The sequence below is a fragment of the Pelobates fuscus genome, chromosome 5 (genome assembly GCF_036172605.1).
Source record: "Pelobates fuscus isolate aPelFus1 chromosome 5, aPelFus1.pri, whole genome shotgun sequence".
NCBI classification, from domain to species: domain Eukaryota; kingdom Metazoa; phylum Chordata; class Amphibia; order Anura; family Pelobatidae; genus Pelobates; species Pelobates fuscus.
The window spans coordinates 164,048,909-164,060,229 of record NC_086321.1 but is presented as its reverse complement, the minus strand read 5'-3'; the positions used below and the strand labels follow the sequence as shown (position 1 = coordinate 164,060,229).

General features: G+C 37.5%; 1 protein-coding gene across 2 annotated transcripts in view; it reads right to left on the bottom strand.

Moving 5' to 3' along the window:
• Positions 1–3,146: 3,146 nt before the first annotated feature.
• The window catches only part of LOC134611079 (dehydrogenase/reductase SDR family member 4-like), a 157,113-nt gene continuing 148,938 nt past the window's right edge, over positions 3,147–11,321 (bottom strand). For both annotated transcript variants that reach the window (XM_063454625.1, XM_063454623.1), the window contains exons 8-9: positions 5,366–5,418; positions 3,147–3,350 (exon numbers count right to left, since the gene is read on the bottom strand). In XM_063454625.1, coding sequence (XP_063310695.1) covers positions 3,236–3,350; positions 5,366–5,418 — 168 coding nt within the window. In that variant the 3' untranslated portion in view covers positions 3,147–3,235. The remainder of the gene's footprint in view (positions 3,351–5,365; positions 5,419–11,321) is intronic.

Here is an 11,321-nt window from a genome sequence, read left to right as displayed (position 1 = left end):
GTGATATACCAGAACCTCTCACCCACTACCTTCCAATGCTGGAAGTTCCAACAAAATATCCCGTTCCCAGTTGCATGGTCCACTCTCCATCCCTAGATGTATATGAGGCAACTCATGGGTGCAGAGAACCGGCCAAGCCTTCATCTTAAAAGTTTCTAGGCCACAGTCTACATGCACACCCCAGGACACAATGGCCAAGATTATCCCCCGGGAATGAAGCGATGCCAATGCCTCTGTCTCAATAATCTTTGACTTATAGCACTTCAATTATTAGGGAAGACTCAAGGGAGAGAATGTGTCAGAGGGCCCATGGAAAATCAAGAGAGGCGAGGGGAGGGGTGAGAAAAGAGGGTAAAGCTCCCGAGTAATCATTATAATTAATGTTAAAGTGTGTGGGTCTTGAACGCCGATGTACAGCGGAATAGCGCTGGGAACACATGCTCTCAGGGAGAGAGTGGCTTGCATGCCCAGGCTGCTCTGGCGATCTGTAAGACCAGGCTTCAGGTTTTGATTTATTTTAAGTACTTTGTATGATGCATTTGCAACACTTTCTCATCAGGGAGGCTCTCTCACAGGGCGCATGCTCCGGACATCACCCGCAGCACGGGGATTGGCACCAGATCAGTTGGGGGCTGAGAGGACACAGGAGGGGAAAGGACCTGAGAAGGGACCCTGGGACTATGGGAGCTGAAGACTAAGAAAGCAGACATCGTCCTAATACAAGAAACCCATCTCCCTAGTTCGACCACCGTCAGACTGGTAGATAGAATGTATACCAGGGCTTATGAGGCCAGAGTAATGTGCAAGCGTGCTGGGGTAGCCATCCTTCTACATAAACACTGCCCCTTTCAGGTGACAGAAACCCAGCTAAACCCGGAGGGCAGATATAACCATAACGGGCACGATACACACAACCAAATTCCACATACTTAACATTTACGTAAACCTTCTATTCGGACACCACTAACCAATGCTCACAAGGAGAAATGGCTGCATTGGGCAGAAAAATACATGAAGACTAATTTTCAAACAGTCTTGTTCACTGATGAGTGCTGTGCTACCCTGGATGGTCCAGATGGATGGAGTAGTGGATGGTTGGTGGACGGCCACCCCATTCCAACAAGGCTGTGACATCAGCAAGGCGGTGGTGGAGTCATGTTTTGGGCCGGGATCATGGGAAGAGAGTTGGTCGGCCTCTTTAGGGTCCCCGAAGGTGTAAAGATGACCTCTGCAAAGCATGTGGAGTTTCTGACTGACCACTTTCTAATCTGGTACAGAAGAAAGAACTATGCTTTCTGTAATAAAATATCTTCATGCATGACAATGCACCATCTCATGCTGCAAAGAATACTTCTGCATCAATGGGGATAAAAGGAGAGAAAGTCATGGTGTGGCCTCCATCCTCCACTGACCTCAATCCTTTTGAGAACCTTTGGAGCATCCTCAAGCAAACGATCTGAGGGTGGGAGGCAGTTTACATCCAAACAGCAGCTCTGGGAGACTATTCTGACATCTTGCAAACAAATTCAAGCAGAAACTGTCCAAAAACTTACAAGTTCAATGGATGCAAGACTTGTGAAGCTGCTATCAAATAAGGGGTCCTATGTTAAAATGTAACATGACCTGTTAAAATGTTTTTATAAGTTTGATTGAAATAGCTTTTGATTTCAGTAAATATGCTGCAAACACAACAAATGACATTTTTCAGTTCTTTACACCCTAAAAAGTGTTTTGAAACTTACTGTGCGTAATAATTTGGAACAGTGCATTGTAAGTTTTTTATGTATAAAAAAATACTGTTATCATTACATTTGTTCAATACAATTTGAATTGTACTCTTTATAGTTGATAACATGAGAATTATGCTGACTGTTATTTACATAAATTATTTAGGTAAATGAGAAAAATATAATTTGCATAATAATTTGCAACAGGGTGTACGCTCAGACTTTCCTCAGCAATAATCTCCACAATATTTCTACTACCCAACTCCTGCCACCCCTCTTACATCACGTACATTCAGCTGCTTTTATAAATAAATTTAAAAAAAAAAACGTCATTTTCACTAAGCCAATTAAAAAATAATACTAATTTCTGTAACATACTCTTTTACGTACATAAAACTTTTTTGCAGCATTACAACTCATTCCTTTACAGTCTCCATTCCCTTCACAAACAAAAAATGTATACATCTTAGCACAGCATTGATTAGAAACACTGCATATGGTTCCCCTAGACTATCGGGACATAAACAGATTCATAGATTTAAAAGAATTTACAAAAAATTCTTGTTTTCCCACTTCTTGCCATTGAGGCAAACTTCTCTATTCTAGCACCCTGGTTGTTGGAATGTATGAACAACGTTCCAAACATAAACTTTCTTGTTGGATGGGAGGAACGATAAAGGCCTGTGGTGTGTTTAAATAAAGATTTTTGTCATCAATAAAGCATAATAGGGTTAAAGCTTTAGAATTATCACACAGGCTCATTTTCATTTCTTCTACTAGTGACATCACAGACCACCCTGTTCCAACAAGGCTGCGACGTCAGCAAGGCAGTGGTGGAGTCATGTTTTGGGCCAGAATCATGGGAAAAGAGCTGGTCGGCCCCTTTAGGGTCTGACCAGCTTTAGGGCCTACTCTAGGTAAGTTACCTCTCAGAAAGCATTCCACTGGGAATAAAAAACAGAGGTAATAGATATTCAGTTTTCACACTTGCCTGTGCTCAAGATGTAGAACATCAGCTCTCTTTCTAAAACCCCAGCCAAGGGCTGGGGACATTTGTAAGTTATATATTGTAGTTTCGTTCATTTTCTGTATTGTAGTGTAATTCATTATTACTACTATTATGTGTTATAGCTTGTTACTTGCTATAAATATTGTAGTGTTTAATATTACATTTCATACAATATCAATACATATCAAGACATTGAAAAACAAATATTAAAGTTGTAATTTATTGCTTAATTAGGAGTATACTTATACTATATTAATTAAATTATGAATAATAATATTAATATTCACATTTAAGCCATGGCTACGAGAATTCTAATCCAAAAAGATAGGCGTGTGAGATTTCATGAGTTATATTCAATTTTACCTTTTAATGCAAAATGGATGAAAAAAGCTTTAAACTATGCGTGTATTTATGTATGTATATAATATATACTTAATTTGCATACATAGATTTACATTTTCTTTTTCTTTTAGACTAGTCCATTAATGAGAAAAACCATCTATAGTCGTCCAACAATGCCACCCGTCACACCAATATTTTCTCCGTTGATGTAACTCGCATCTTCAGAACATAGAAATGAGACAATGCCACCACATTCCTCTGGTTTTCCAAGCCTAAATACAGAACATTTGTGATATGAGACTACAAAGTATTTATTACACCATTAAAGAAACAAAAAGTTTTTCTTCCATTTCTCATGGGGGGGCTATATACATCCCAGCAATAATATCAATTCACTTACTGGTTAAAGTTGCTTCTCTACTTTAAATCTAGAAAATCTATGTTTCTATGTTAACCCACTTGTCCTCTCCCATTTCCTTGCCTTCCCTGATGGCATTATCCTTGCATTCATCTGCATTTTCACATTGAATAAAATGCAATGGCCAGGCCCTGGAAATATGTAGGGTAAAAAAAGTGCAAACTCACCCTTCTCTATCATTATTTTTACCACTTACAGACAACTTCACTTTCTAGATGGTTCTTCAATTTACCCATTAACTAAATGGTACAAATGTAATAAAAAAAACTACTTACATTATTATATAAAATTTTCTACAAAATTTGTACTCAGCTGAGAAACCATTAGGGGACCATACCTGGACTTTCCACTTCCTTGGTTTGCCTATTTCCAACTTCACTCATCTATCCTAGCAAATTTCACAGATGCAGTCTGGGACAATTCTATTTATGTAAAATAAAATAGTTGTTCAGGTAAAAATAGCAGCTTCATAAAGACACAGCTCGGTCAAAACATTGCTGTTTGCTTCAATTTAGCTGCTATTTTGGCTACTACCTTGAGTGCATGGACTATTATTTAATTTACATATCTAGTAGTGGGGTTTGGCCATCTTTAGATCCTTGGTTGGTGAGTGCGGTATCCTCTATCTTTCCACAACTGGGACAATTCTATTGACTATATAATTTGTTCAACCTACAATCCCACCTACTTGATTTCATGACTTTATTTCCTAAATAGATACAGTTCTGATTGGGAACTTATCAAAACTGGATCCTTGCAATAGTTAACCAATTTCCCAGACCTGGCCATTGCAGACTTATTCTACTCCTATATTTATCTATTACAGCTCCTTCCCTTTGTGTCCTTTCAGGACTTGACTTAGAAATGTTCCAAAATGCTTATTTTATACAATCTAGACCAGTGATGGCAAACCTTGTTAAGCCTGTATTCTCAAAGTACAACTGGAAAATAAATTTATTTATCTCAAAGTGACAACACTGCAATCAAACATGAAAACAGAATTCAAGCTGTGTTTGCCGGATGTTGATTTTAACTTAGCTGCATCTAAACAATAAAAAAGAAAACTGTTTTGCTCATTCTTAGGCTTATAATTTCTGCATGAAGAGGCAATCTTCCCTGGTGGTCCAGTGAGGGTTATTAGTGCCTGCTGGTCTAGGGATTAAGGATAACCTTATGGTCATAATGGTTTATAATAAATCCTGGGTGGTCCAGTGATCTTCTCAACGATTCCCTGGTGGTTTGGTGGTGGAGTGCACCACCTAATTCAGACCTTATTAATTACTCTTTTGGTTGTATCGCTGAGGAGTTAGTCAGAAAACAGTCTGAGATTCCAGGAGATTGCATGGAATCCCTCACTAAATGCTTATACCTCCAAGAAAGAATGAATATGGTCTGCACAAGGTGGAGGTGGAGACCATCAGGATACTATTCTTTTAAATTTATTTAATACGTTTTTGATTTTGATGGAGAAAAATAGTATACTCAGACAATGTGCCCCCACCCCCCCACACTGCTGCCAGTGTGCCGTAAGGCAACCACCTGTTGATCTTTCTGGCAAAACAGTCACTTGGGGTTCCATTAATAAAGCTAACCTCTGGCTTGTGCAGATAGGCCACTGCATGCCATTTCTTATCATACTGTTTTTCCCATTGCCATGGGCAGAGACTAGGTGACAACTTGTTTCAAATTTACTACTGACAATCCTAATATTCACCCCCCCCCCCCCCCCTTTCACATCTACATATAAATATATATGTATTTAAAATGCAATGTCATAAAAGTCCCTGTTGGAGTAATGGTCAGGTGACCCAATACCTTTGTAAATATCGTGTATATATAAAAACAATATTTCAAGACAAATAATGATACCTGTAAATACCAAACGAAGCTAACTTCAAGTGGATTTCAGGGATCATTCTGATCTGTAATACAGAGAACAAATTAAGAGAGTGAGTTCAGTCATATTTAACTAATCAGAGGTTAACATGCAATAAAATAACTCATTTTCAAAATGATGTAACAAAGAAGGGTGTGCCATAGATGCTGGCATTATGATTGAATATACAATATACAGATACAAATGTGATGATAAAAGCTGGAGTTAACACCTGAAGCCCTGTTCTACTAGCAGAGCCTAGGTTATTGCCCCACACATATAAAATTAAGTTTTAGCTCAAGGATACACTTGAGTTAGAGAACAAGATAGATTTTTACTGTAGAATAATTCAAAAAAGTAACAAGTTGTCAGACTTCAAAAGATGTTTGTTGAGTACTTTAAAGCGGAACATACATTTTAGTAGTAGACTTTCTTAGGTGACCAGAAAGGATACAAACCATTGTGGGCAGCTGCTCACAATGAAGAAAGTTATTTGGAGTTCAGATTCATTGTCAAGAATCAATCCATTGGGTCTTGTGTTTCTTAACAATGACTTGTACTATCGGTTTATTTAAAGTAGCCTCTGAAGCCACCTGAACTATATAGTCTCTCAAGAGAATATTGCAGAGGCTACAAAGGTGCTGCCATGTATAAGAAGAATGGTTGATACACATGATCTAAATTATAATTTCACTTATTTATAGGTTAATGGTATGACTCCATCTTGAATATGCAATAGATTTTAAGGCACCAAGACATTTCAGAACCAAACAAAAAGTGCATAGAGGAGCTACACAATTTAAAAGGCGGATGCAAAATAATTATGAATAAAGACTAGAAAAACTGCATTTGATTTCTCTAGAAAGGGTATTTGGGAGGTAATATAACACCATACAAATATATACTTTAACACCTTAAGGACCAAACTTCTGCAATAAAAGGTAATCATGACATGTCACACATGTCATGTGTCCTTAAGGGGTTAAAGGATCACTATAGGGTCAGGAACACAAACTGTATTCTATAGTGTTAAAATCACCATCTAGCCCCCCTGGCCCCTCATGCCTCCATAAATATAGTAACAATCTTACTGTATTCAAGCCTGAAGCTGATGGTTCTGCCCTATCTACCTCAGAAAAACAAACAGTCTGCTGACATCAGCAGAAGTGGTAGCCTGATCTAATCACAGTGCTTCCCCACATGATTGGCTGAGACTGACAGGAAGGCAGATCAGGGGCAGAGCCAGCATGAATCAAACACAGCCCTGGCCAATCATCATCTCCTCATAGAGATTAATTGAATCAATGAATCTCTATGAGGAAAGTTCAGTGTCTGAATGCAGAGGGAGGAGATACTGAATGTTTGAATGCATTTTAGGCAGCCATGACCCAGGAAGGATCTCTAACAGCCATCTAGGGAGTGGCCAGTGAAGTTATCACTAGGCTGTAATGTAAACACTGCATTTTCTCTGAAAAGACAGTGTTTACAGCAAAAATCCTGAAGGTAATGATTCTACTCACCAGAACAAATGCAATAAGCTGTAGTTGTTCTGGTGACTATAGTGTCCCTTTAAGGTCAGTGCAAACCGCTACATACTAACCTATTCATTAGCAGGAATATACAACCTACAAGAGGTCATCGATTGAGACTGCAAAAAATGTTTGATTACAATAAAAACAATAAAGATGTAGAATTATCTACCCTGAGGATATAATTTTAAAAAAGGATTGGCTTGATTTGGATAACCAGAACATTAACGGATATAATGAATGTTCGTAAACAGATTGTTGTTTCAGTGAGAAATCTGATTGCTATTCAAGAAGATGTTTTTCTTTTTCTGTGGCATAGATTACCACTGATTCAAATTGGAATTTTGTCTTCTTTTGGAACAACAGCATAAAAAGATGTGTTTTGAAGGGTGGACTCGATGGACGTGAGTCTTTGTTAAACCTAGATTGCTACGTAACTATAGAAAGTACAAAAAATAATGTGTATGGTGTTCTTATCACAAATAGCAGCAGTCCACCTACAACGAGTTCCCACACCTTGTGAAAAGCAAGCAGATAAATACAAACCAATGGTGAGCCGCGCTTAGTAATTAAAAAGGATTATACATACAATCAACGGTGGAGGATAATTGTGAGAAGTATCTTTAACAAAGAAATGTACAATAGTATAATAATGTAAGAAATGCAATGGATATAAAGACAGTGCCAATAGAACACTCCGACTTTCCAGAGCTTCAATTAGCTCTAATAGTGCACGCCAGGACGGAACAATCCCCGTCCAAGGATATGATGTCAGATATCTTGAGCAGCAGTCAGTAATATATGTGGAGGGAAGGACAGATAGAAAAACCAATGGTGTAGTCATATTATAAAATGAACATATTATACAGGTAAGTATTCTACTTACAATTTCCAGAGCGTGAACCTGCTCTGGTATGGAGCACTTGGGTGGAATGATCCCCACCTATGGATTTGATGGATATCCAGAGAGCCAGTTGAGAATAAAAACAGAAACCCAAAGGTCTGGATACTTGCTTAAAAAAAAATACTTTATTAAAACCGTAAAAGTGATAAATAAAAAAGAAAATGGGTACCAATTTTTTTATCACTTTTATTGTTTTAATAAAGTACTTTTTTTAAATAAGTATCCAGCCCTTTGGATTTCTGTTTTTATTCTCACTTGGCTCCGGGCCGGCGCAAGGATTTTTGCTGCCCTAGGCAAAATAAAAATTTGCCACACACCCCCATCTGACATCACAATGCCCCACCCGTATGATCTGCCATATGAACTAACACCAGTGCTGCACACAGTGTGTGTTTACAGACAGGCCTTAGACACAAAAAACACTACGTTAAGCTGCAGTGGTTCTGGTCCCTTTGATGTGAGGAAAATTAGAGATTAGTGCCACGAATAATATACTAGAAATGGATACTTCTGTATTGCAGACCTGACCGGAGCTCGGCCACGCTACACTGAAGGACTGGCAGGAGAGAGCACTGTGCGCTTCCCTCCTGCTGATCCCTCATATCTTGTGTCCCCGGGCCGGGCTGATGTGCCCTCATGAACCCACCAGCCTGGGCAGTGCTGCAGCCGCCTGAGGCCATCTATAGAGTGCTCAGGAGGCTGCAGCATGAGGGGGGGCGGCGCCTATAGGAAGCGCCGGCCATGCCCTGGATATCCATCAAATCCATAGGTGGGGATCATTCCACCCAAGTGCTCCATACCAGAGCAGGTTCATGTGCTGGAAATTGTAAGTAGAATACTTACCTGTATAATATGTTCATTTTATAATTGGACTATACCATTGGTTTTTCTATCTGTGCTTCCCTCCACATATATTACGGACTTCTGCTCAAGATATCTGACATCATATCCTTGGATGGGGATTATTCCGTCCTGCCGTTCAATATTAGAGGTAATTGAAGCTCTAGAAAGTCTGTGTGTTCTATTGGCACTGTCTTTATATATTTTTCATTTCTTACAGTAGTATACTATTGTACATTTCTTTGCTAAAGATACGTCTTACAATTATCCTCCTCCGTTGATTGTATGTATAATCCTTTTTAATTACTAAGCACGGCTCACCATTTGTTTGTATTTATCGGCTTTGTAACCATGTATATAATATATTTTTCAACCATTGCCGGTAAAGAAAAAGAAATCAAAATAGATCTATTTGTCTTGATTTTGAAAATATATCATATTTTCATATATTGGCCCGTGAATATCCAGGAATTGTGTTACAATAGCAAACCATGTTATGGGCAAATGCAAATATTACACGTTTTAGAATGAAATATTGTATTTCTTAAACTGTGTACTTTGTCTTTAAGAGATATTGCAAACTGACAAGGTGTTAGAAATGGAACATATTGTTTTTCATACATGTTTCTTTAAGCAATAACCTCTTGCTTACCTTCATTACATAATATGTTTACGCCATTTTGTCCCAGACGAAATACAATAACAATAATGCATAAACAAGCTTCAAGGCTATGCTATAACTCTTTTAGTACATAATATACGGTGGTAACCCTAAATAGATAAAGGTGTTCAGACTTTAAGATGCCATCTTGTCTCAAGTCAGGGAAATTCCCAATGACGTGTGCACCCTTAAGTTTTTATGGCCTTGTATTTTTGCCAAGTTAAGGGAGGTAAAGTGTTACTTTTTCATATATGAACTACTGTAACTCTAAAATGAAGACACGTAAGGTATAAATAGTTGTACTTTTAAATGTTAAGAAACAGAGGAGAGACCATCTTAAAATGACAGAGAGGCTGACATGATGACATGTTCAAGAGGGTATGTTAATCTATTAATGATATTTGCAAGCATTTAGTTTAACCCCTTAACGCCGTTACGGCGTTCTATGCCGTCGCGGCTTTAAAGGGCTTTAAAGCCGTTGCGGCGGCATAGAACGCCGTAACGGCTTGCAGCCCAGGAGGTCCGGCGGTACTCACCTCCGCCGCGATCCTCTTCTGGGGGGCTGCCTCAGAGCCCAGGCAGCCCCCCCACGGCAAATCAGGCCCCCGGGGGCCATGTGATCGCTCTCAAAGAGCGATCACATGGCCCCCTATAGCTGGCTGTGGATCTGCCAGCAGGGGGGCTGTCTGAATTATCAGACAGTCCCCCTGCTGGTGGGAAGAATGAAAAAAAATAATTAGACATGTGTAAAATTAAAATAAATGCATTTTTATATATATAATATATGTATATATATTATATATATAATATATATACATATTATATATATGTAACGTCATGCGTAATGTATTTTAATAGTAATATTAGTATATATATTAGTATTAAAATACACTTAGAGTGACGTTACATATATATAATATGTATATATATTATATATATAATGATATATACACATATATTATATATATATATACATATAATTACAATAATAAATAAATAAAATTATTAAATAAATAAATAAAATATTGAAACAAAATTTAAAATAAATTATATATTCATATGTAATTTTATTCTAACTGTATTTTGTTATTAAAAAATATATATTGGTAACAAAATACACTTAGAATGACATTCTATATATATCTATCTATATATAAAATACAAATAACCGCAAATATATATAGAGAGATAAATACATATAATTACATAATAGATTACATTAGTATACACGTAGAATTTAAATACCTATAAATGCATATATATTAAAATTCTACGTGTATATTTAAGTAATCTTTTAACATAATTATGTCATTTGATTAATTAAAATTTGATTGACATGCCTGACAACACAGGGAGAAAGTGCAGAGAATTTAATTCGCAAGCACTATATTTGACCCTGTAACTCTCCAAGACATCATAAAACCTGTACATAGGCGGTACTGTTTTACTCAGGAGACTTCGCTGAACTCAAATATTACTGTTTAAAACTGGTAAATTATATTACAACGATGATATTTTAAGTAAAAGTGAAGTTTTTTGCATTTTTTTCAAACAAACGGCACTTTTATGGACTATATTATTGTTGTAATATGTTTTACTGTTTTAAAACACTAATATTTGTGTTTAGTGAAGTCTCCCGAGAATAACAGTACCCCCCATGTACAGGTTTTATGGTGTTTTGGAAAGTTAGAGAGTCACATATAAGGCTTGCATTTCATTTTTTTCACATTGAAATTTGCCAGATTAGTTATGTTGCCTTTGAGACCGTATGGTAGCCCAGGAATAAGAATTACCCCCATGATGGCATACCATTTGCAAAAGTAGACAACCCAAGGTATTGCAAATGGGGTATGTCCAGTCATTTTTAGTAGCCACTTAGTCACAAACACTGGCCAAATATTAGTTTTTTGCTTTTTTCACACAAAAACAATTACGAACGCTAACTTTGGCCAGTGTTTGTGACTAAGTGGCTACTAACAAAGACTAAACATACCCCACGTTCAATACCTTGGGTT